At 40.1% G+C, this 25985-nt stretch overlaps 2 protein-coding genes across 3 annotated transcripts; one reads left to right on the top strand and one right to left on the bottom strand.

Annotated features, from left to right (window-relative positions):
- Positions 1-1373: 1373 nt before the first annotated feature.
- On the bottom strand, positions 1374-16455 carry HMMR (hyaluronan mediated motility receptor). 2 transcript variants are annotated; one of them, XM_055812126.1, is made up of 18 exons: positions 16338-16455; positions 15254-15361; positions 14578-14651; positions 13671-13751; positions 12736-12924; positions 12346-12432; positions 11708-11808; positions 10444-10518; positions 9347-9525; positions 8389-8537; positions 7868-8082; positions 7166-7282; positions 6215-6373; positions 4411-4563; positions 4202-4301; positions 3791-3967; positions 3105-3267; positions 1374-2320 (listed from the first exon to the last, which is right to left on the bottom strand). In XM_055812126.1, the coding sequence occupies exons 1-18, from the start codon at positions 16408-16410 to the stop codon at positions 2301-2303; spliced, it is 2220 nt and encodes a 739-aa protein (XP_055668101.1). In that variant the 5' UTR covers positions 16411-16455; the 3' UTR covers positions 1374-2300. The 2 variants fall into 2 exon arrangements, with proteins under 2 accessions (XP_055668101.1, XP_055668102.1); XM_055812127.1 differs by having other exon boundaries at positions 16334-16427.
- A 113-nt stretch (positions 16456-16568) lies between these two features.
- NUDCD2 (NudC domain containing 2) lies at positions 16569-20435 on the top strand. The gene is made up of 4 exons (XM_055812479.1): positions 16569-16796; positions 17441-17489; positions 18735-18886; positions 19829-20435. The coding sequence occupies exons 1-4, from the start codon at positions 16608-16610 to the stop codon at positions 19910-19912; spliced, it is 474 nt and encodes a 157-aa protein (XP_055668454.1). The 5' UTR covers positions 16569-16607; the 3' UTR covers positions 19913-20435.
- The last annotated feature ends 5550 nt before the right edge of the window (positions 20436-25985 follow it).

The raw sequence follows: 25985 nt of genomic DNA on the forward strand, positions 1-25985 counted from the left end.
TTCTAGCTTAATTGGCAGTTTTGGCTAAGAGCAAAGGCTGTATGGAAAAAGTAGCAGCCATCATAAAAGCAGTCTCTTGTGATAACTGCAGTATTTGTTTCACTTTGTGGGCTTTCACCCTTCAACAAACTTTTGCTAACTTGGTATCACATGCAAACATCAAAAATGAGGTTCAGATTGCATTAAAGACTGGGGGTTTTTTTCTTAGTGTCCCCATTTCTATGTTTTGAGTTTTGTGGAACCTTCTGTTAACATTCACTTGCCCTAATCTACTCTCTCCTGAAATAAAAGGCTCATTTACATTTCTGAAAAACGACATTAAAATAAGGATGCCTTTCATTTCTTGGCATGAAGGCTTCTCAGACTCTGACATTCTGATTTATGAAGAGTGATTTTGCCTTAAAAAAATCCCCATATGAGTAGAACAGCACAGAGCATGCAACTTCCAGCAACCTTACAGCTAAGATGTATGCCATCTTGTGAGAAAACCTCTAGTGTAATAGCTGTAGTGTTATTACTTCTATATTCAGCTGTTTACAGGTTCCCCCTGACCCATCCATTGCTCTTTGCCCTGCTGCTCACTAGATCAAGTTTGGTTTAACAAGCTGCTCATTTCCTATCCACTGACTAGTGGATATACCATCAGGATTTCTAGTAAAACCTTATTCTCATCCAACAAGTCAGGCTAATGCCTATTTCCTCAACAATTTTCTTTTACCCCAACGACACCTTTCAGACAAGAAAATTTTTATCTTTTCCTCCACAAGGAGAGCTAACTCCAGTCTTAAATCATTTCAGCAACTTCTTTATTAAAATACACCTCTCAGCACTTCAGGCAAACTGCTAAATTGAACACTAAGTATTTCTCAATTCAAACACCTGAGGTTAATCCTCATTCTTGGTCATCAGAAGTTCAAGTAATCCAGCAAATATGCTATTTCTTTCCTTGGACTTAATACGCATTTTGGTATCTCATTTCCTAGGTATTATCAATTCTTTGTAAGCTTATAGTATCAGTATAAATGGCAGTATATTCAACATGCTAAGCTTAGTGCACTGTCTCTCTGCAGCACCCATATGCAGGATATTAGTAGATACAATAACAAGAACACCGAGTTCTACATTTTGCTTAATACAAAAGTAAACACTGGAACTTAAAAATTCACAGGAAATGAGAGGATAAAGGAATTGCAGGTTCTATGTATTGCACAGTTCAGCCAAATAATTTCTGTGAGATTAGAGAACACACACTGAGGCAAGACTGACATGGGCTTTGTTGTGAAGATTTAAGACTAGAACAAAGAACATCAGGTCAATTACACTATGTAATCTGTTTTTTGTTTCCTTCACAAACCAGGGATAAAAATAAACTCTTTAAATTTAAATTTTTATTGTGCTAAAATATTCTTAATGTTAGATGCAGTTAAACCAATTCTTTCCACTTTGCTAAAATTCAAGCCTGTACAATAAATGCATGTACAGCAGTTACCCTCCCACCCCATTAAGACAAGTTCAGTTATTCCTCTTCATATTGCATTGATTAACTACAACAGCTGGCTACAAAGATATTATGACAATTTAAGAGCCCAGTGACCACAGCATTCATAAAATAGACATTTCTCTTAACACACTAATCAGCCACAGCAAGCAAACCATTTAGGTAAATGCAGTCAATTTGCATTTGACCTGAAAATCCTCTTCTGAAGATGAACAGCTGCAATATCTAGCTCCAGGATTTAAAATTAGCTTGTCCTGAATATAGATCCCATTAAGAATACAAAAACTAACTTTACAGACCAATTTTCTAGATTGGATATATATTATGTAGGCCAGAGAGGAAAAAGGATCTTTTGGCAGCATTCCCGCCCTTAGCATTGAAGCAACCATGAACAGCAAAATTAATTTAAGTTTTTATGCATGAAATTGATGCAAAAAACATCTTTTGTGAAATCAGATTTCATTTGCATCCTTATTCTTCAGTGCTTATTCACCTTTTCTGAACAGAAGCAAACTAAGCAGCTTCAGCATATAAAAAACCCTGGTGTAACTGAACACTTTTTGGAATTCAGGAGTGCAACGATGTTACCAGGGGTCTGGAACATACAGTCACCTAGGGCTTCTCAGTAAGAGTACAACCAAGCATAGCTTTTGTAAAAATACAGTTTTAGACCATTTCTCTAGTACTGCTACTAATTTTTACTATATATTGCATCCAAGTTCATCTTGAATAAGTAGTCTGTCAAAGTCTTCCGTCATACACTACTATTGGCGATTTTTTTTTTCTTAATTCCAAGAAGAGATTAAATTTTGTTTTTATTACCTGCAATGGAAAAAATGTTACTAAGGTTGGGGTTTTCACTATTGCTTGCATCACATGGAGTAACAATTTGTCTGGTGGGGTGAGGAAGGCACTACACTAAGTAGCAGGCAAGCCAGAATTTCAGACCCTGGAATATAGCATAAAATGACTATCTGGCTGTGATCTATACCCTCCCACACCCTCTACTGCACTGCTTCCCTTTGTGGGCCCCTAAGCTTTTGCCATCTTTCTCTCTGCTCCACACCCATCAGCAGGCCTTTTGCATCTTACCTTTACACCTACAGCAGTATAAGGTCCTGCCAGGTAGCAGCTGAAGAACCAGGGCTGAAAACTCTTGGCTGAGACACTCCTACTCCTACCTACCACCTGTGCAGGAGGTAGAGCCCGCACAACCTGGCTAGCTGTCACGTGTAAGCAGTACATCAGAACTGAGAATATTGTAGACAATACACAGCAGCTAAGCAAGTTCACATCTTGTGAGATCGTGCAAACCAGCTGATGCTCTAACTCACTCTCTTCCTCTTCACTGTGTAAAACACTCTCTGGTCTCTGACCTGATGTGTCCCCTACTCAGGTAGGCTGTAAGAAACTGGGCTAGAAAGCACAATAGCAAACCGTACACTGGCGACACCCATTGACACAGCCTGCCAATACCTGCTGTGAAACACACCAGAGATGCCATTCCCTTGCCTTCCCCAAACGCAGCAGACTATGCAGGAGTGTCGTACCTTCTTTGGTTAATTTTAAGAGGTACAAGGACATGGTTATCAATATCTAAGCTTACCTTCTTTTAAAGGAGTTTTTGGAACAATGTTTTCCTTGCTATCATGCTGGAAAGCTTTGGAATAATCAAAACGCCTAATGCCCTGAATCGCATACAGCTGCTCCTGAAGATCTCTGCTGGTCTGCTTTTCTTTGGCTAGCAATGCACGCAGTTTTGAGATATCCTAAAGAGAACATAATGCTTGGAAGTTAGATTAAGCACAGGAGAAAAGCCTGCATCATCATTTACTGAAGTAGCCCTGTTGTCTAATGCTAAATACAAACACACACAATTATCAGTGGCATTAAAAAAAAAAACAACCAAACCCACATCATCCAGGTGTAAGGAAACCAGCACCACCGTGTAATTGCTGTATAACACCATAGTAGCAGTATAGTAGCCTCAAGCTTCCAGCAGGTAGTTTACCAAGTCTAGAACCTCCAAAAAATATAGGAAAACCCAACCAAGCTAAGAGTGGGGGTAGTTATTTGCACTTGTGATCGCTCTATATATCATATAATCAGTTGAAACTAAACTAGATTCTTGTGGTTTTTCTGGAGGCCAGTGGTTTGTTCTAATCTAGCTCTTGCAGGGAATTTGAGAAGCATAGAAAACAAGTAGTTTGCAGGATTAGTCTACGAATATTTAGAGCAACAAATAAATAAATCCAACAAATAATTTAGATTCTAATTTTTCCTTTCACAAACCTGCTTCAGGTGGGTATTCTCTTCTTTCAGCTTCATAACATGCTTGATTTTTTGCTTCTGGTTCTGGTGGCCAAGTAATTTAGCATATGCATCACTTAGCTTATTCAGTTCTTCTTGGGTTGCACCATGCTCATTTAAAAGCGCAGTCTTCTCTGCTTCAAATGCATCTAGTTGTTGCTGAAATACATATTGAATCTTTTAAAAAACTTTAAACCTAGCTTTCTCTGCACTCCAGAACAAAAGATTGGTTGAAGAAGGGGAATAGCTGACTCTAGGGATACTAACGTAAGCAACCATTCTAGAATAACACCTTAGAATGGGAAATAGCATGTTTACTTCTCAAGAGTAGAACTTGAGTCAACTGCAGAAGCTTTTAATCTGATACTAACAAACAACTACTCCACAACACACCTGAAAAGGCTTAGTTTTGTTATGTAAATCTTCATATAGATTACGCCAGGTCTTTATCTCTTCTTTTAAGCTAGAGGTCACATCCTCGTTTATGGTTTTCCTAAAAAAGCAAGAAGTGGAGTTTCATTATGTTCATTGTTAGCTCTCTGCACTTCTTCACACTAAAACTTTGATGTGCTATAACATGCAGGTTTAGATTCAGAAGTCACCTTGATCTTTCCACTTCAAGTTTTCTTTTCAGATCTTCAGTTTGCCTTTCCAGTTTTTCCTTAAGTTTAGCAATTTGTGCAAGGTAAGACTCTTTTGTTCCCTCTGTTTCCGCTTCTTTCAGTGCAAGCTTTGTCTGGACTTCCAAAAGCATCCTGAGGAAAACATCATCCATCCTTAATGAACCCTTTAGTTTAATTCTATTTGGGTTTTTTACACTACTCTAAATTTGAAAACACAAGTAACCATGATTGAGAAATCTGTTAGTAGAAGAACTGAAATAAAGGTTTGCATAAACAGTGTTTATGAGAACAACAATACAGAAAGCATTCAATTTCAACGTGTGGACTATTTTTAACTTCTCATATGAGGAATCAAGTAATGCTTTTGAAGGAAGGGAAGATAGAACGCTTCCTATTTATGGCTGCTTAATGCCAGCAGCTTTTAGTGGAATACACCTTAGCAGTTGGGCTTCACATGCAGAGGTTTGCCCAAGCAAAAACTAGTCAAGACTGTTCAGTGTGGAAGTACTCCAGGATTCAAAAACTCTACATCTACCAACACTGCCCTCCCTCTCCAGCCTCAGCTGTTTGTTATATCATATAGGCAGAGGCTGAGAATCCCTTCCCTACCACACACAACCAGCAAATCAAACACAAAACTCTTCAGGTGGTTTTCTTTTTGCCAGCTCTAATGGCAATTGAAAGCAACGTTAAGCAGATGGGGAAGACAGAAAGGGCAACATCTTAAAGCAGCACAGGTGTTCTAAAATAAGCTGGGGTATTGGCCTTTGGACAACCTTAATATACCAGCTATAGGTGTACAAGACAGCAGAAGCATTACAAAACTTCAAAGGCATTTTACAAATCAGGAAAGAAAGAGAGTGGGGAAGATCAGAAATGCCCAACTCAGCTTGGCCAAGAGAGCATTTTAATGCAGTGAAGTAAATTACGCATGTGTTACCCACATGCAACAATTAAAAACAGTTGTTGATTAAAATTTGACTTCAACTTCAGAACCTTGCTAGGGATTGCATTAAAAGAAGTGAGAAAGGGTATCTTCCAGCAGATACACAGTATGTTCTGTAACACAACTAATGTACAGATAGTCACCACAGTTGCCTGGTACAGGTAATTGTACTCCAGAACCTTTTAAGATCAGACTCCCCCACTTCCTCAAACAGCTTCTTTCTGTGGGCACATTAACAGACTTTCTCATGCTCTGTGCAGAGAGCTGTAAGAAGAATGTACACCACTAAGCTGCTGTTAGCGAGAGAAACATCCTCAGCTAGTGGCCTAACACAACTTATCGGGTGTTACTACTTACTAGCTGCACTGTGTGCTTCATATTAGGCAGAGAGGACCTTTGTCTACCTCACCACAGTGTGGTAATTCATGGATAGTTAACTGCCATCTGCTTGTGAGCAGAATTTGAGGTGACACATTATCCAGAATAGAGCAGCAAAGGGTGAGCTCTGCATTAAGTACTTTTTTGCCCCTGTAGATCTTATTTGTGGAGCAGTCACTGTAACTGGTATTTCTGTTACAGACAATATTGCAACGTATTTCAGTTACTTATTTCCCTTTTACTATATGACCCACAGAAGAAAAGTCCAAGTAATTGATTGAATGGACCAGTTTTCTAAAGCATATAAACCTGACTAATTTTGTCTGTCAATATTGTCAACCTTCTGCACTGGGAGAACGAAAAAACCTTAAGGCAACACCAAATAATGATTTTATCTGGCAAAGCACCATGTTAAGTTCAAGTTAAGAAGGCAAGCCTAAGGAAAAGTTTGTCTAGTACCTTGCACATTCTTCTTTTGCTTTGTTTTTAGTTTTTTCTGCTTCCTGAAGCAGCTGTAAATTATCTTGGCCTATTTTCTTTAGGTTAGCAACTTCTTCTTGCAGAGAGGTGTTCTCCAGTTTAAGACTGTGTATTTCTTCAGCTATTGTCTTCTTGTAGCTGACATGACAATGCAAATAAGAAAATTCTTGTTACTTTATGCAAAAAACCGATTGACATGTTCAGGTCCCAAGAGCAATACAAGCTCATGCTAACCAGTATAAGGGATTTTACAGTCTGGACACATGACATGTTCTGACACTGATAAATCCAAAGTTAACCCCCCCCACATTTCTGTAAAGCCATAAGCAGTAACATGACAAACTGCACGAAAACACACACAAAAGACCTACTAAATCTGAAGCTTATTTAAAACGCCACAAGACCTGCTATCTGCAACTTGCCTTGGCAAACACCCCCTGGATCCTTCATGGGTGTCTTGCGTACTTAGCAATAACAGTACCGCTTTTTTTTCCATAGTTACACAACCTGAATATTTTGAGAAGAAAGATCTGCAAGAACTGTAGGAAAACTATCTTGATTCAGTGCAAGTTTTCAGCCCAAACAGGAAGTCTTTTTGCAAGAGATTTTAGTGCAACATAACACCATCACTAGTTACAACTCGCATGGACATTCAAAAGCACTTGAGTGTTTTAACTGGTTACACTTGGGAAGAAGAAACATCCAGTTTACTGAACTGGATACAAAGTATGTCATTACCCTTGGCTAGTACTCGAAAGGAATAAACCCATTTCTTAATGTCATCGAATGCTCCCCCACAAAGTCCTCCGCTCTAATACTGTACCAACACTCATATACAGTGTTAAGTACCAAGGAACGTGAATAAACATCATATTTTTATTGTAATCCTAGAGATAATCCCCATCCTAGATCTTAATTAAACTCAAATACCTTTCAAACTCTGCAACACTCTTTCCAAGTTTACGTAATGTATTGCTGTGCTCTTCCTGCATTTGCAGAACTGCATTGCTGTGCATTTCCTTGATTTGCTCCAACTCAGCATTCTTCCTATAATAAAAATTCAGTATTCCACACTGCAGTTAAATATGCCTGAATACATTACCAAATGCTGTTATCAGTTACAGAAGGCTTGCAGTGGCAGCAATAAACTGTGACAAACTACTAAATTCAAGTATTAAAGCACAATCTTCATAGGAGATTTAACTGAGCATGTCCACCCCTCCCCTCCTAAGATGGCTATAGAACAGATCAAGCGCCTGACGATAAACTTTCAATATGTTAAAGGAAGAAACAACTTGCTTTAACATCCTTCCTAGTCATTGCTGTCCCCAAGGCAGAAACATCCGATACAACAGGCACGTAGCTTACCCTTCACAGCAAGGTCATATTACTGCAATATTGGCATTTCAAGCAAGTCTTAGCGGTTTTAAATTAAGACAATATAAAACTGATTCAAGTAATTATTGATATTAATTAGATCTAATCACTATCAATAATCAATAAACAGCAAGAAATAAGTCTAGATCTGTTCAGGTCTCTAAAACATTAATTAGGCTCAGAAGCTTTGTTTATACTACTGATTGAACATTCTTCCTTTCAAAGCTTTAGAATCAGAAAGTTTATTTCACAAACCCATTTAACTTGACTTCCATCTGTGCAAGTTCAAGAGCTTGAGATTTCATTTCTTGTTCCAGCTGCTTCACCAACTTTTCAGCTTTCTTCTCCTTAGCATGTAATTTACTCAGCTCATTCATTGTATCATTCAGCTCTTCCTCAAGAAGACGTCTGTCACTTGTTACCTCATCTTGAAACTCTAGTAACTTCTGATGCATTGATGCAGATGACTCCTGCATACCAGAATACCACAGATTTTAAAACTACCACTACTTTTCTACATATTAAAGGCTAATTTGTAGTGTTCAAACTTTAAATCACAAGTATAAGGTCAAATCTACAGAAGAACCAACGCACCCATCACACCAGCTATGACTCTTAGACCTACTACACCACACAGTGTCTGCTGGCTAGCACACACTCATACATTCCATAGATTAAGCCATTATTTATACAGCCATCTGATGTGTAACCAAAATCAGAACCTTTAGTGCTAGTCATTGGGATTATAGCCTATTTCGGTTAAAGTCTGTATTTACCTTCTCTTGCTGCAGCTGAGAGACAACCTCCTCATGCTTCTGAAGCAGCTTTTGGTGTTCTTGTTCTTCTAAGCACATTTTTCTTTTCAGGTCTTCTATTTCAGCATTCAAACTCAAAAATTTTTCTCTTGTCTCGGACAACTCTTTCTCTGTATAGAGGAATTGTCAATATAGCACAAATTCCCTTCTGTGTTCAAAGAACTACATCTGTTCTTCATAGTACTCCCATTCTAGCTTTAACGTTAGTTAGGCAAGGGGTGGGGTGGAAATAAAACACAAAATAAAACCGTATCTTTAACCCATCTGGAAACTCCTCAAAATTGGCTGAAAGTGCGCTGCTACAAAAGTGATTTTAACAGCAGGAATCTTTAGATCAAGCAATTAGCCTTCATCAGAACAGCAGTATGGCTGGACAAAGACACCTAAATAATTTCCCCAAAGCTTTTCCCACATAATAGTAGCGCATAAAAGCCAACTGGTACACAGAGAACTGATTACCCATCTCAGGCTACAGAGCTGCTGGTTTGGGGCAGGGGGCATGTGTGTCTGAAGGGTTCCTAGACACATCTCTAATACCTGAATGAACTTATGCACAAGCTGCTGACAGTGAATTGAGACACTATCATACTGCTTCTCAACGAAGAGCGAAGAAAAATAAACTTGTGTTCACCTTTCAGATTAAAGCCATTCCTACTATGCAATCAGATTTCATTCCATACTATCTACCTTAGTAACCCTCCATGGAAATACTAATCTAAACTTAACAAGTATCTAATTCAAGGTAGTTTCATTATTGTTAGAAATATGCCTAGCTGTTTCCAGCTGGAGCTCAGAGACCTAACTTTTAACTTGCAACAAACCAGTCTAAATTGACATTTTAGAACAAACTTATTTGAGATGCTTTAAGACAGCTCAGTGATCCCAGATATGCCAGCAGCATACAACCACTAACAATTACCTTTTTCTTGTTGAAGCAATTGACACTTTTCATTAAGTTCTTTTATCAGTTCAGATGATTGTTCCTCTTCTGTTTTGAGAGTATCCCTCAGGATCTCAATATCTTGGTCTTTCTTTATCAGTGTCTCCTCCATTTGGGCAACATCTAGTTTGTATTTCTCAACAGTTTCTGCAACATGACTATAGGAGCAAATTCAGGTATTTGTTACCACTAAGTTTTGCTTGTACGCTTACACTTCAGCACAAAGGAAAAATGCTTAGGACTGTTTGTTTCCAACAGGGAAACTGCCTTCACCTACTTTCCCAGACAAAAGTATTTGCACATTTAAAAATATTATATAAAAAAACGCAAGGATTTGATCAAAACAGAATAGCCACTACAATTTACAGATGACTGCTACATCTAGGGTTGTTGCTTGGTTTGTTTTTTTCACAGAGCTGAGTTTGCACACAAAAGCATACATATTAATAAATGAAATTTTACATGAATAAGCAGAATCTTACATAGCCAGTAAATAATGAGTAAATTTATAGTGGCAGGAGAGCAAAGAGTTAACTAGTTAAATTTAAACGCTTTAATATTTTTACCATGTTCTAAGCTAGGGACACATTACTGAAGACTGGTTTCAACCAGTTACAAAGCACTGGATTAGTACTTTTTAGAGTCAGATTGATGCTCATCCATACATAATTATCACAACTCTTAAATGCAAATCAGACTATTGTAAGTTTCACTGGAAGCCATAATTGGGGGTGGGGTGGGGGGGTTGCTCTACTGTACAAGAGAGGGCTAAAAGACATTACTGTCGGTAACTTAGAAGATAAAGATTTCTTTATTTTTGTACAAATAACTCAGGCTAAAAACATGATTTTGGGAACCCGATGCCAGAAAAGCACAGATATATTTAGGAAGGTAATTTATGTACCATCTTACAACTTCTTTTCATTGTTTGAAAAAATATCTAACCCCCTCCCCCTTTTACTTTAATACTGTTAAACAGAACTGTTGCCAAGATTCTACTTCACCAGTCATAAAGGAGACTTACTTTTACTGCCTTTTAACTTACGCAGTCCAATTCAAGAACAAGTTGTTGTTACCTGAGCTCTGTGATATATTCCAGGAGTTTTTCAGTGTCAGATTTTTCTTCAGCTTTCCCTCTCTCGGTAGCAGACCTAAACCCAGGAAGTTTTCATGATTGATGCAATCACACACAGTCAGTGCTACTTGCAAGCTATTTGTTTACAGATAAAGTAGATATAAACCATTGAATCACAACTTATTGCTACTAAGTACATTTCATAATCCAGTTTGGCTGACAAACTGGTATTGGCTCTAAGAGGTGATTCTGCCTTCTTTTAATACTTGTTCTATATGGTCTTCTCATTTGTAGTGAAGATGCTGAGCCATATTCTGCCACAAGCAAGTATGCTAAAACAGCTGTATTAGCCAGACACATTACTATTCCCTCCCTTTGTGAATTGTACTGCCTGCATTATTAGCTTTGTGTATTTTAACTCTAAATATAAAAATTCTGCTCATCACTTGCAGGCTAAGTAAATACAGAAAAAGCACAAGAAGGATGCTGCAGTGCCAGTCATGCAAAATTGACAGAATATACATCCTTCTCAGAGTGCCATCCTCAGAAATAGCCTATATGTTAGCGCGCTGTTCCTGTGCGGCAAATGACATTGTCGGGGCAGAATAGAAAGCGTTGATATAGAACTCTTTTCCTACATACAGCTACTTAATCCAAGACTCTTAGCAGTCTCCTTTCTTCAGGGAATACGGCTACTATGAATCAACTCTTTGTTGTATCACAATACAAGCTCTTCAGTACACTTAGCTGGAGAACATGCATGTCTCTATTAAATCTGTGTCATAGGCCCGGCTACTGAATTAGGATTTCAACTCCTGGTCCAATGCTTGTTCATTATTTGCTTATTCCCCACTTACTGAAGTGGCAGACACTGAAGTATCCAACTCCATGAAAGCCTTTCTCCAAGATGAACAACAATTCTTTTTGCAAGACATGTCCTCTCTTCCCACCCTGTACCCAAAACAATTCCACCCATACCACACCAGAAGACTAAAGTTTCAGATGATACAGTTTGCCTTTTGGAAAAAGGTTAGATACACTAGAGGAACGATATTTTGTATGTTCAGTTTACAAGAACACAGCAGTTGCTAAAACTTAAATTCCATCAAATTTATTCCAGGCTACAAATACTAGTAAATTCTGTTCCTTCTCAGCAGGGAGATGACCTGTATTTTCCCTAAACTACATGCTTACTATAAAGCATAAGCATGTCAGCACAGCTAAATGACATGACATCTGCGTAGGCTCTCTTCCTTACTACTTACAGTTTTTCTTCTAACTGTGCTACTTTGCCTTTGGAATGCTCTAGATTCCTTTGTACTTCCTGCAGCTTCATTTCCATGTTTTCCTGCTTTGCAAGTGCAGTCTTAAAAAAAATAAAAAGACTAATATTACCACCAAAATGAGATTTAGTAAAAAAAAAAATAAATCCATTGTGTAAGAGATAGCGTAAACTGAAATTAATTCCAAAATACTGTTTAATGATAGCGCTTGCTATTATACTAGATGTGATTCAAAGTATCCCTCTATAAAGATATTACCCATTTGTTAAAACAACCACTATCACCCAAAAAATGCAAACATGTAAGAGCTCCAAACTATACTCAGGACCACTGGCTTTCAAAGAAGTTAAGTGTGACCAACAGATTGATATTTTAACAGAGGTATTTGTAGGCTTCCTTACTTGAACTCAGATTTACTCTGCACATCAACAACAAAATCAAAAGTATTCATTGTTTGATTCCCCCCCCCTCCATCCCCCTCTATTTTCACTCCACAGAAAGTAGAGGAAACTACAAAGTTAGGGACAGAAAAAACACATAATCTGCATTTGTGGTAAGCCCTTCATTGCCCATCCTGAACAGCTCGGAATTACTACCCTGTGCAGTGCAAACAGTCATACCTTCTCCTTAGCATCCCTCTTGTTTCTGAGCTTCATTAACTCCATGCACAGGCTGCTCATTTTCTTCTGCATGCCATCTTCAGACAGCTTATTAGAGATGAACATAAATAACTCCATATTAATTACTCTTCATATAACCCTTCAAAAGGCATCCCTCTCCCGCTTACAACACTAATCTCTACCCATCCTTGAGCTGGATAGTAGCAGGTTCTGCTCTGCCTTTAGACAGAAGCACACAAGATCCCAAACCAGATGTGCTCTATCTCTGTGACAATGAAGGAGCACAGGGAACGTGGAAACGGATGCTGATCAGCAACTGAAGCTTCCACTTGCCCAGGACGCTTAATAACAGCAAAGGCAAAGTAAATATGCACTTATTTGTCTGAATACCTTAGACTTTAAAAATTCATTGGTCCTTGTTAGTTCCAGAAGCTGTTTTTTCAGGCATGCAACATTTGCCAAAAGAGATGTCTTCTCCTGAACTGCAGCACTCAGTTTTGCTTCAATTTTAACAAAATCCTCTTCCAGAGCCTGAAGTTTCTTATCCTGCTCTCCACGCTCTCTAACTAAAGCACGAATCTAAAACAAAAGAGGTATTTTATTTATTTCCTACTGTTATTCTCCTTAAATAACATCATTAGTTTATACCTGTGGTTTTCTTACAGAGGTTAAGTATCCAAGGTGTATTAACTTTCAGTCAGAGTATTTATCTCCAACTCTGTCATTCACAGGAAAGGAGTTAACAGAATCACCACAATTCTCTATTACTACACACCACAGATTCGCAGTCCTAGCATCTCATCTGACTTATTTTATGCTACTGAACCAGTACAACATGGTAAAGTTAAAATAGTCTTAGCTTCAACTTGCAACAGAAGCCAACTGTTCTTGTTGGCTGTGGAACAGAAAGACAGAATGTGACATTTGCGACACGATGCGTAGATTAGTACACAGATGCATACTGATAAGGAAAAGCTCACTGCCTCTTAAACTTTATGTCAATTACTAAGCAAAAATCTCAGCAAACAGTTATTAAATAAAACAAAACCTTTTTGGGGTGGAGAACATAGGACTTGCTTCTCTTAAAGATAAAAAGACTGAATGCATAGCAGTTTACAATCAGTAGGAATTAACATAATTCCATTAACAAACCCAATGCTTTCTACATGCTATAACATTTGATAAACTCTGCTCTGTACAGAGCTGTTTGCAAACTACTTGTATGCCTTCTTTTGCCAAAGAAGCTAATTTTACCAGCTTTTATTTTTTATGATGGTTAGGTAGGAAACATTTTACAGGATTGCACTCACATAATGTATTCATACCTCCTTCTCCAGTGTCTTCTGTTTCTTTTTCTCTTTCATAAGCATAAGGTCTTTTTTAGGCTTCAGAGTCCCATTAGCTGGCTTTTGAAAACAGACATATTAGAAGTATTTTAACTGATCTCTAGCTGCATAGTAATTTAACACCCCAGTTAAATGTGAGGAGTGTAGGGCTTCACATAGACAATACTATTAAAGATACACACACAGAAAAAGCACACATCTCTCTCCCAGACACAGGGACAAGTATCAGGTTAGGATGGGTTTTACCATTGTGCTTCCTCATAAGCATTACTCTGAATGGACAGCTCATAACCATTGTGACAGGAAGGAGATTAAGCAAGTTTGAGACACTAGCACCCCCCCTAAACTCCATAAAAAACATTTTGATCTCTTCACCACCCATTTCCAAAATTTCATCCTACATCATGAGTACTAGTGAAGTAAACTAGCATGTCAGGGTTATTTTTCAACTTGTTAAGCTATGCATCTTCAAATCTGTATCCTCACATGTTGCACTGAGCAGGTGTGTGTTGAGTAACATCCCCTCTTTGTTTCTTTCACCACTAGATTTCTACTCTGCCCTGTCCACTATACAAAAACAGAAACAAACACAACCTTCTTAAAAAGGAGCCACACCATAATTATGTAGTGAGCAAGAGGCAAAAAAACTCAACACTGTAACACCAAAGACAAGCCACACTGTAGTCCCAAGTAATCACGATACCCCAAAACACTGCAATTTCATTTTTCCTTCTTAGTTACCAAGGAATACAGGCACAATAATATGTTTCATAGTTTGCTCAGGTAGGTCAAAAGTAATTGTATAAAGGGGCTACATGATTTCACTAGTCACAGTGAGGTTTAACTGGAGTTTAACAGAGCTACAGACATCACAGAAGAGCCTTACTGTTGATTCAAGGGATGCAAATCTTCTGGTCACAGGGGTAGGTGCACTCTTCTTACTGTTCAGATTTGCCTCACCTTCAGGAGGATTCAGAAAAGAAAGATGAAGGAAGAGGGTGTGCACGCACGCAGCGAGGGAAATTTAACCCAACTAAAGATTAATTGACTTTTTATACAAAAGACAGAATACCACCCAATTATCAGTCTATCCACTTTACAACCCAATTTTCCTACTTCAATCAGGCAGTTCAATATTAGTCATCCAGGCACTCGACAGTTTAGTGAGAGACTACCAGATGACAGTCAGCTTTGAGAATCCGGCTTTAGGCAAGTTTCCCCACCACCATCCAGATCCATGTTGTCAGTTTTCCACCAAGGGATGCTTTTTATATGAAAACCCCATAAAAATATCACTAAAGCCAAGGGTAACAAAGTAGTTAAATAATTTCTTTCATCTCCAGAGGTCCCCCTAATTAGCAGAAGTCACATATAAAGCTATTTTCAGTTAGATCTGTTTTTGCAGCTGCTGTCCCTGTGAGCTGAAAGGTAGACAGTGAGCCCCTGCAGCAGAAAACAATTTATCAACAAGAACAGAGCAGAAACAGCACATAAGCACTAAGAATTACAGTATTCAAAGATATCATACCATTGTGTCCTGTGCGACTTTTATGACTACTTACAATTCTGTTTCCTGACCCGTCGACACACCTCAGATGACAGAGAACTTTTCAGAGCATCTGAAGATTTAAAACCACAGGATCCTGGCAGTGGGGTACATGCTGGAAAAGCTATTTTCAGAAGAGCAGAAAATTATGAAGTCAAATTATAAGGTTTTCAACTTCATTGAGTTGTGGCTGGTAACATATCTAAGTTAAATTAGCTTAAAAAAAATCCTCCCCATAAACATGAGGAAAATATATAGCACACATGGTGGGAGAAATTATTTATTACACTGCTATTAAAATTAGCAATTGTGATTTACATATACAGCATTGCAAGACACCTTACTAGTAACAGCAGTACAGTAACCTCTATGAATTAAAAATCCAAATGGTTTGGGGATGTTAATGCTAACTTATGAAAAAACCAGTCTAAAGTGTTAAAGGATAAAAAGCAAACTTAACTGGAATTATTGTTAATCATTTTCTTCCAGTTTAAAAGAGACTCCTTAGATGTCACTGAATGCCACACATCTTTTAAAGATCTAATTTTTAAATTTTTTTTGATTAAACAATTTTAAGGGAAACAGCAAACAGAAAAAAGATGGTTATAAATTCTTCATACAGTTATCATTAGTCAGGGGGTCTCAAGCCCAGTAAATGCTTATTTATTTGCTGCAGCTTTCTGCAAATGAAACCCACTTAAATTAATATGGGAACAAGTGACTGCAGCACGAGAGATATTCAGCTACAGCCAAAAACCCATTAACTGTAACCTTGGCAAACGCCCTCAGCAGCAGCCCTTCGGTTGAGGCCGCCCGGCCCCGCATCCCCAGGCCGCCCGGCCCCGCATCCCCAGGCCGCCCGGCCCCGCATCCCCAGGCCGCCCGGCCCCGCATCCCCAGGCCGCCCGGCCCCGCATCCCCAGGCCGCCCGGCCCCGCATCCCCAGGCCGCCCGGCCCCGCATCCCCAGGCCGCCCGGCCCCGCATCCCCAGGCCGCCCGGCCCCGCATCCCCAGGCCGCCCGGCCCCGCATCCCCAGGCCGCCCGGCCCCGCATCCCCAGGCCGCCCGGCCCCGCATCCCCAGGCCGCCGCGCACGTACCGGCACCCCCCTGGGAGCAGCAGCGCGGGGTCCCCGACACAGCCATGGCAGCAGCGCGCAGCTCCCTCAGCATTCAAAAGCACGAACGGCCGCCGCCACGCGCCCCGGGCGGCCAATCACCTCCTCCCGCTCGGGGCTCGCTCAGCCAATCAGGGAGCAGGCGCCCTGCCGTTGGCCGGTGCGTTGGAGGGCGGTGCGGCGGCACTGTGCGCATGCGCGGGCTGCGCGCGGCCCGGCGGGGGCGGGGTTGCGGTTGCGCAGTCGTCGCCCATGTCGGCTCCCTTCGAGGAGCGGAGCGGGGTGGTGCCCTGCGGGACGCCCTGGGGCCGCTGGTACCAGACCCTGGAGGAGGTGTTCATCGAGGTGCAGGTACCGCCGGGCACCCGCGCTAAGGACGTGCGCTGCAGCCTGCAGAGCCGGCACATCGCGCTATCCGTGCGGGACCGGGAGGTGCTGCAGGTACGGGCCGCCCGGGCCGCGGGCACCTGAGGCGCAGTGGGGGCGGAGGGGCGGCGGCGGGGCTTGGCGGTGGCCCGCGGACCACGGCGCTTCCCCCCGCATTTAGATACCTAGCGTTTGATACAAGGGAGCGTTATTAGAGTGGTTTGGTCGGGCTGCACCATCTTTTAAAGGCGGGGGGAAAAATAAAGACCCCCAACTGTCTGGGTTTGCGTTCTGACGCGGCGGGCGGTGTTGAAGCGCGTTGCTTGGGCCGCTGCCGAAAGCCCAAACAACCCGAGCAAAAGCAGATTTTCTTCAGAAAAAAGAAGTGGTAGCGAGCAATCTGTTCTTCTGCCTCGCACCACGGCTGCACCTCACTCCTGGCAGAAAGGCTGGCAAGTCCTAAAAATGATATTGTCCTCTGGGAAACAGAAGCCTTTTCGATTAATTGAAGTACCGGCACGGTGACAGGTACTTTTACTGTTTTAAATGCTTAATTAAAAAAGAAAAAAAGTTGTGTCACAGAAACTTATTCTTTCATAGTTCATGTGCAAGTCTGTACTGGTAGGGCCAGATCAGAAAACAGGAAGGTAGGTTGTTCAATTTGCGCTGGATGCTGAACAGCTTTGCCTGTTTTGTAACTTTGTATATGTGTTTTGCAGGGGAAACTCTTTGACTCTACGATCACTGATGAAGGAACCTGGACGTTAGGTAATAACTTACATCTGAAGTGATGTTATGAGGGCAGTAGAACTCAAGATGCTGTGGAAGAGTTCATCGCCTGGTTTGTTTTTTTGGTTGTGGTTTTTTTTTTTTTTTTCAAAAGGAAAGATGACTTTATTCCCTGCACATAGCTTAGTAAAAAAGGCAACTGTTGTGGTACCAAAGTCCCAGAGATTAACATTAATGGAAAAATGCTATCCCTTGGAAGGCAGTGGTCAGTGGATTACAAATGCTTCCATATAGTGGGAATTTTTTTGCAAACCCTCGTTAAAGCTAGACAAGTATGGTACAGTTATGTGGTCTGTGCCTCTCCATAATTGCTACTTTTCTTAGTTTTTTGTCTCTTAAACATCATATTTTTGGGATAGGTGACAAAACCTACAGTCTGAGAGAATCAAAAAGCAATCTAAAGATCACCTACAGATGAGAAAAAACAGCTGCTCTGATCATTAAATCATAAATATTGTAAAGCGTTTTGAATATTTTGGGGTTTGGCAGTCATATTTGTGGACTGTGCCTCTCGTTTAATGTTTTCCTATGTACATTTTGTTTCCCGTTCAATATTTAGTCTAAATATTGATCAATAATTTAGTAACTTAAACTAGAAGTGTAAATAAACACTGTGCAGTGAAGCCTACCCTTTTCCAGTATGCAGATAATCTTCAAAATACATTTTATAACGCTGTATTTATTCCGTTAAGTAGAACTAAACATCCTACATGTTAACTTCGAAATTTATGTCCAATATATTGTCTATAGGCATACAATCTGCATTTAAATAAATTGATTATACTTCCATATGTTGCTAAAACTTAGTTCTGGCTTTTATTGATAATAACTCTGTAAAGCCTGAGCTCAGATCCTTCATTACTGCCTTAGCTCAGGTGTATACATTAATAAATTAAATCTTTTCTCTATTGTGAGCCTTTCTAACAGGTTAGTCTATATTTGCAATGGAAGTACTTATGAACTGTGTTTTAATCCCTTAAAACATTTTCGGCATTTTACAGGACAGAAAGAGGAGAGATGTATAGGCTATGTTTGCTTCAGTCTGTTTCTTGTTAATCTTTATGTATTTATCAATATCCCTGTTGGCATTGGCATTAAGATTTTAGATTACTTCACCAAAAAAATCCTATGCTTGTTAATGCTGAATTCACCAAAACAATGAAAAAGACTAGCATGTAGGATCGAGTTTAACAGTTGTTTTATGTGTCTGTTTTCATTCAACAGAAGATAGGAAGCTGATACGAATTGTTCTAATGAAGACGAATCGAGATGCTGGAAATTGTTGGACATCACTGTTAGAAGATGAATATGCCGCTGATCCTTGGGTACAGGACCAGATGCAACGGAAACTTACACTGGAGCGATTCCAAAGAGAGGCAAGCTGACCATAATTACTTTTTATATTTTGTGTTTGCACACAGAGGTTGTGGCTTGACAGCTGAATAAAATTGTTCTGCTCTCCAGTGCCATGGAAACATATACTGTAGTTCACTATATATGGAAAGCTCATGAGACTTAATCAGTTTACTTTCAAGAGGTTATTTTGTCTGTAGTCTCTCTTAAGGTTTTGTGTAAAGTTGGATTTGGGGGTGGTACTGCTGTTGTAAGGTTTGTTGCATAATACTAACAACTTCTCACTTAAGTTACACTATAAAAAATTTCTGTTATTATCTGGATTTGTGACATAGCCATATTTACAAGAAACTTCTAACATCAAGCTCTATTGAATATGTTTGTTTATAATGTCAGATACTGTAGAGTAGTTGGCTAGGAAATATGTTCCTTGCCCTTTTACTGAAATTACTTAAACTGGTTTGGTGCACCTTTAGCATGCAACTATACCTATGCAAGTCTGCAGAGCTGTATAATTACAACTTGGTACTTAACAGCTGAATCAGCTGTTAACACTACATACTACAACAAAGAATATAATTTTTATGAAACTTGTTATCCAGTATGGCAGGTACTTATATTTTCAAATAGTCATTTCAAGGGATACCAGGAGCCAGAATTTTTTCTTGAATTTCCGTTAATATTTCTTTACTGGAGGATATAACTGCTTGCCAAATTGAGAACAGCATTACAAAGTCACTTCAGCAGAAGGCAACGAAACAATGACAATTCAAGGTTTATTTGTTGATGCATTTTCCAAGAATTTCAGTGCCGTGAAAATGGATGACAAGCTGATTGTTATATGTCCTTGTTACAATGGCAGAATATTAACAGAAACAGTCTGGGACGTTTTGTTGGTTGGTTGTTTTTTTAAAAAACATTTTTATTACAAATAATCTGTTAAACTTTTTTCTTACCTCCATCAGAACCCTGGATTTGATTTCAGCGGGGCAGAAATTTCTGGAAATTACAGCAAAGGAGGACCGGACTTTTCTAGTCTTGAAAAGTAAACTGTTTTTATCATTGTTCCTTGAGAGGAATTACAGATTACACTTAAGGACTGGAATCGTGTAACTGGTGAAGACTTCAGCAATCGGCAATCTTTTCAGCACATTGTTGTCAAGTAATTACTTCAGTGACTAGAAAGAAGGTATCTTCCAGTAGAACGAAGACAAAGTAACCTACGATAACTTTCTAATACTAAGGGACAAACTATAGAGAAAGCTGTACACAGAAAAAGTAGTATCTTTAAGCAGTATGTTGGGTTTGGATGTTTTGGGGTTTTTTAGAAACACCATAGCAAACTAGTCAGTTATGAATATACCACTTGTCTTTATGCAAGAATATCTTGTTCACCACTGAAGAATAGAAGTTAAAAGAAAGATGTTTAATATTTTCTCTTAACTTGCACCGGGAAGGATATTAGGATAGCTACAGTTACACTTTCTGTCTGTAGCAACCCTCTGAGAACTCATAACTGTCATTCTAAAAAGTGATTTAAATAAAGCAACTACTGCATCTTGCCTCAAATAAGGTTTTACAGTCCACCGTGCTGTCACATATAGCACTAATGATTAATACTTGCTACCAGGTAAGTGATGCTAGAAAACTGAAAGGTCAGGTGTGAGTCTGGATATAAATAACTTTATGTGTTTATGTGATATAGTCTTTCAGTATAAATATTTATGTTTTTGAAAGCAATAGAGTATAATGACTTTTGAAAGGAAAAGGCAGTCCTTTAGTAGGAAATGGTATCTTGCATCTATTCATTACCAGCATATAGCACAAGTTGTTAATAGCATATATAAGAAGCTGTAGATTTTTGTATATACAGTTTTAGTAGCTACATTATAAACTTGGCTGTATGCATGATATAATATTTTGCATGTGCCAATTATGTATCAGAAATTTTCTACTCATTGTTAAGGATGCAGCTGAGAAGCACTCCAACCACAGTAATGTACAGGATGAAGGCTGTGTCAAACGGACCAACAGAGCAAGAAAACATGATTGCCAAATCCTGTTGTTTTCTGAACACTGAACCTCCTGCCTATACTTAAGTCCTAAGCAGAAGTCTCACTGGAGATAAATTGCCAGTAGCTGTCCGTCATACTGCTGAGCCTTATTTCTAAAATTGCGACATTGTTTCAGTTGGCATACGGCAAAAATAAAGCAATAGTAGAAGAAAAATGCTTTCATTATAATTACATCCACTGCTTTCTTGTACAAGCAAGCAGGCATTAATACTCCTGAAATAATCAGGTGTGCTCCTTCTACCCATGTCATCTTTACAGAATGTAAAGTCTGTATGCTGTCCTTGGGTTTAACTTGCCATACTATACAGAAGACAAAGGAAAGTAGCGTGGTATCAAACTCTGGTTTATGGCTATGAGGATTTGTGTCCTTTACCATGATCCTGGTATAGAAGGTGGATGGCGCAGTTAAAAAATGAACAAGACTGCTGCAAAAGTAACTGAAGACAGAAAGATGATAGAAAACAGTTAATGTTGTGTCAGAATGCTGAAGCACTGTCCAGTGAAATAGTATTTTTTGTTACAGGGGTTGGTTTACACAGGATGGTTTTGCTTGTAGCAGAGGTTTAGAATGGCATCTACACTTAGTGCGTGAACTTGATTTCACTAAATGCACTTCCAAAGCTAAACTTTATTCCCGTGTTTTCTGCTTTATGAAGCAGCATGAGAGTCATCCCACAGCTAAGCCCAAGGCTGACATCAAGGAAAGAGGACAGCTTTGAAGGCATCACGACTCTGAATTGTTTAAAGAGGAAAGGTTTGATCTACTTGATTAGCTACTTCGGTCGCCTACTGTAAGGTAACAGACCTTCAGTTTTAGAATAATCTAGATGAAAATGAAAGGATATTTGATGCTGTGACTCTCCTTAATCAGTATCTACCAGGTTCTCAGTCTGTAACAGATGGTGGTTTGTGTTCCGTCTCACAACAGTTCACTGGGATTGAATCCCTTGCTTCTTAGACAAATAGTAACAGGTATTTGACAGATGCATAGATTCGGGTATGTGATACAGTATCCAGAGCAACCCACTCTATAGGAGATAGTCCTGTCCATTGTGTGCTACTCTACTATGTAAATGACTGGAGGACAGTCTACTGGATTTTTTCATGTATCTGGTTCAATATCAGCTCAGAGTAGTGCCACAGAATTGCTCCTTTTCTGGAAAGGACCATAGCTGCTCTGAGTCAGTCAGGCACAGAAATGTATAGCTAACCTTGCACCTAGTCAAGCCAGGATGCTTGGATCAGTGCAAAACCTCAAATCTTGGCATTAGAAATGCCTGCCAGATTCCCTTAAGCAGGCATCATCCATCCATTGGTGTGAAATGAGTGGTTTAGGTTCGGTGGCTTGAAGTTTAACATTGTTTAACAGTGTTATGGTGGTGGGTTGGCCCTGGCTGGAGGCCAGGTGTCCACCAAAGCCACTCTTAGCACTCCCCTCCTCGACCAGACAGAGAAGAAAGAATGTAACAAAAGGCTCATGGATCGAAATAAGGGCAGGGAGATCACTCAGCAGTTACCATCATGGCCAAAACAGACTTGAGTTGGGAAATTAATTACCATTCAAATCAGCACAGGATAATAACATCCAAAAATCAAAGCTTAAAAACACCTTTTCCCCACAACCCTCCCTTCTTTCTGGGCTCAACTTCACTCTCAAATACCACCCCCTCCAAGCAGTGCAAGAGGACAGGGAATGGGCGTCATGGTCAGTTCATCACACACTCTCTGCTGATTCTTCCTCCTTGCATCCTTACCCTGCTCCAGCATGAAGTGCCTCCGATGGGAGACTCCATGAACTCCTCCAACGTGAATCCTTCCCATGGGTTGCAGTTCACACACTGCTCCAGCGTGGGTCCCCTGTGGGGTCACAAGCCCTGCCAGCAAGCCTGCTCCAGCGTGGGCTCCTCAGGGAGGATTGCATTATCCGAAATTACCTTTTGAATTTCAGTGGGTAAGGTGCCCTCTTCACCTTCTCTTATAATTGCTGTTACAGTAGATTGTACCCACACCTGAGAAACACGTATGCTACAGAACGGGCTGTAGTTACTGGGTCAATTAGCATAAATGAAAGAGGTGAGGGTCTCCACCCTGTGGGTTGAGCTTGTTAATGTGTGAACTGAATTTGATTCATGCTGCCAGTGATTACTCCTGCAAGAAAGATAAGCAATCCTTGCATAGTTAACTCCATCTCCAGCGACGGTGTGTTGGTATTGTTCCCAGTATCATTTCTGGAAAGGGAAAACGGTATGTCTCAGTGGGGTTTTTTCCAGACAGGTTACCCCTTATTGGTTCAGCTTGTTTAACTGCTCAGACTAAAGACATAAGTCCCTTTTCTAACTCAAGAGTATTTCTGTTCTATCTCTTTAAATGTGGTTGAGCTGTGCAGTAAAGTTCTCTTCAGTCCATTGGAGGCAGTTTGGAGTAGGTTTACAATAAAAACCATGTTCTGCAAAACCCCATGCTGCTTTAATAGGGTTGTGGGGAGGCAGCGATCCCAAGGACTGATACAACTTTTAACTCCAGTGTTAAGAGTTTTGACTGCTTCTTCATGTTCTGGATTCCATCTCCATAGCTTTCCTTCTAATAAAAGCAAATATAATGGGCAAGCAATGATTGAAAATCTAGGTACATGTTTTCTCTGATATCCTAGGGTACCCATAAGTTGTTGGAATTCTTTCCTGGATTGGAGTATCTGTAATTGTTGCTTTTTCCAAGGTGTTTGGAGGGATCAACATATTACCCACAGAGTACCCAAAAACTTCACCTCTCTGCTCAGTCGCTGACATTTTTCAGGTAGGATTTCAACTTCTGCTTCATTTAGTGCTTGCCTTAATGCTCTTGTTTCTCCTGCTTCTTCAGGAGATTCTCCTCTGATTAGAATATCATCTATATATTGGTATGGTTTTACCTTTTAAGGAAGTGGGGCTGTTTGTAACAGTTCAGTAAGCGCCATCGTGGGTGTTTATACCCCTGTGGGAGCCTGTTAAAGCTGTACTGTATACCTTCCCAAGTAAAAACAAATTTATCTTCTTATTGTAAGGGGGCCATAAATAATTTTTCTTTTACATCTATTGCTGCTATTCATAGGTGGTCAGCTGCTTGTAGTGTGGCTGTTAGGGCTGCAATATTAGGTACTGGAGTTGTTAGTGGGGCTGTATTGGCATTCACACACCAGTAATCAATTGTAAGGTTTTGGGGCTGGCCCAACTGGTGAATTATATGGGGAGTGGGTTCTGGAGATGATTTGTCATTTTTCTAAATCAGCAGTGACTTCACAAATTCCCTTTCGTACGTCAGCTGAAATTGGGTATTGCGATGCATTAGTGATCTTTGGGTGGGGGAGTGCAGGTGCTGGGCAGAGCACACGCGCTGTGGCCTCCTGGTGTCTGTTCCGGGGGGACTGTCAGTATTTGAACCGAAGAACCATACGGTGCCATGTGGCAGGCACCAGGTTTGGCCGTTGGAAACATCAAAACCCCAAATGATTTCATCGTGATCTGTAACTGCAAAGCGGGAACAGCACACGTGGCTCTCACCTGCGAGCTACAGATGAACAAATAACACTCACTTCATTTACTGCAGTGACTTTAGCTCTTTGCCATCCAGGTCGCACACCCAGCTTCTCAGCATTGTTCTTAGTATTGAACTTCATGCTCCTGTAGCTATTAGAAATTTCATTAATTGTTGTTGAGAACTGACTGGAATCAAAATATATTCTGTTTTAACGATGAGTCTAGCCTTATATTCAGAGGAATCTGAGGGGAACAAGGAGTTATCATTTCCCTCATCATAGTCATTAGGATCACCCCAAATATCACCATCCCAATGCTCTGGGGACAGTACCGATTTCTTAATTTGCATGCTGTTAGGCAGGTGTGGGGCCCACATGAGCACCATCTCAACCTTTTCTTCCAACTTTTGTGTTTCTTCCTTTTCTTCCTCTAAATGTTTCTGAAGCTGCTTAGTTGCCAAAGCCAGTATTAATTCAGCTGCCTTTCTGCCTTCTATGTCTTCCTTTAGGTCCTGTTCCTTTTTATTGCCATTCTTCCTATACTGATAAGCAGCTTGTGGGCAGGTACCTAACATTTTACAAATAATTCCTCTTCCATCTTTTGTATTGCCTCTGGCTGCCTGTAACTGTTCTTCTACAGCTTTCCCATCATGCCAGTTATCATGAGCTCATTCTTCTGAGAATTTAGGACTTGGATTTATTCCATGTCGTTCTAAGTAATCAGCAATATCACTTGCCATCCTGCCGACCATGCCCATTTGTCCCGAAATGAGTGGATTAGGCTAGGTCGCTTAAAGAATCTCCATCAAAGGCATAAGCAAAATAGTTTTACTGTGAGCTTGTGGAAACGTGACTTCACAAAGTTTGATGGCAAGGTCTACTCTATTACTTATTCCATGAATAGAACACATAAAGATAAATCAAATTAAAATTGAGTTAGAATTGAGCCAAAATTATTTACAGAGGGATCACAGATGTAGAAGGGTAAGGGAGATCCTCCCATTGAGTCACAAAGTTCAGAACAGACCCCCTTTGCTTTCTAAACTCTTAACAGAGCTTAGGTGCAGCTAGGTCCAATCTTAGTCTCAGACTTGGACAACGGTTTATATCTAAAGAATGTCTAAGGTTAATTCACAGTTTAAGATGGAATGTAAGATTTTAGCAGCACTTAATCTATGACTATTGTAACATTTATGAAGTGAATCGATAGGATTTATTTAAATTACAGAAGTGGTTTACTATGGATTCAAGATGGTAATACTTGTACTATACTTACGAGATACCTAAATCAATTCACACACACCACAAGCACTAGATGTATAGAGATACATGCACAAATGTACCTGTTAAAAGTTCCCCTCGAGTTCAGTGAAATACATCTAATGCCTTTGTGCTTCTCAACAGGCAAAGTGCTCAGCCTCGACGAGCCTGGTTATCAGCCCAGGCCCCGTCAGCAACTTTCAGTCCACCTAGTATCACAAACTTGGGAGTCTGTGAGCTCTGAGCAGCATCCCGCTCAGAGGGAGCTGGTCATAG

Source organism: Falco peregrinus, chromosome 8 (assembly GCF_023634155.1).
Source record: "Falco peregrinus isolate bFalPer1 chromosome 8, bFalPer1.pri, whole genome shotgun sequence".
Taxonomy (NCBI): Eukaryota; Metazoa; Chordata; class Aves; order Falconiformes; family Falconidae; genus Falco; species Falco peregrinus.

Excerpts from the sequence above, each read along its gene's own strand:
- NUDCD2 (XM_055812479.1), top strand. The coding sequence starts at position 16,608 with ATGTCGGCTCCCTTCGAGGAGCGGAGCGGGGTGGTGCCCTGCGGGACG. Across the intron at positions 16,797-17,440 it reads GGGACCGGGAGGTGCTGCAG|GGGAAACTCTTTGACTCTAC; the intron begins GTACGGGCCGCC and ends TGTGTTTTGCAG. Across the intron at positions 18,887-19,828 it reads TGGAGCGATTCCAAAGAGAG|AACCCTGGATTTGATTTCAG; the intron begins GCAAGCTGACCA and ends TACCTCCATCAG.
- HMMR (XM_055812126.1), bottom strand. The coding sequence starts at position 16,410 with ATGCTGAGGGAGCTGCGCGCTGCTGCCATGGCTGTGTCGGGGACCCCG. Across the intron at positions 11,809-12,345 it reads AGAGGGATGCTAAGGAGAAG|ACTGCACTTGCAAAGCAGGA; the intron begins GTATGACTGTTT and ends ATTTTTTTTAAG. Across the intron at positions 8,538-9,346 it reads ATTGCTTCAACAAGAAAAAG|AGAAAGAGTTGTCCGAGACA; the intron begins GTAATTGTTAGT and ends TCCTCTATACAG.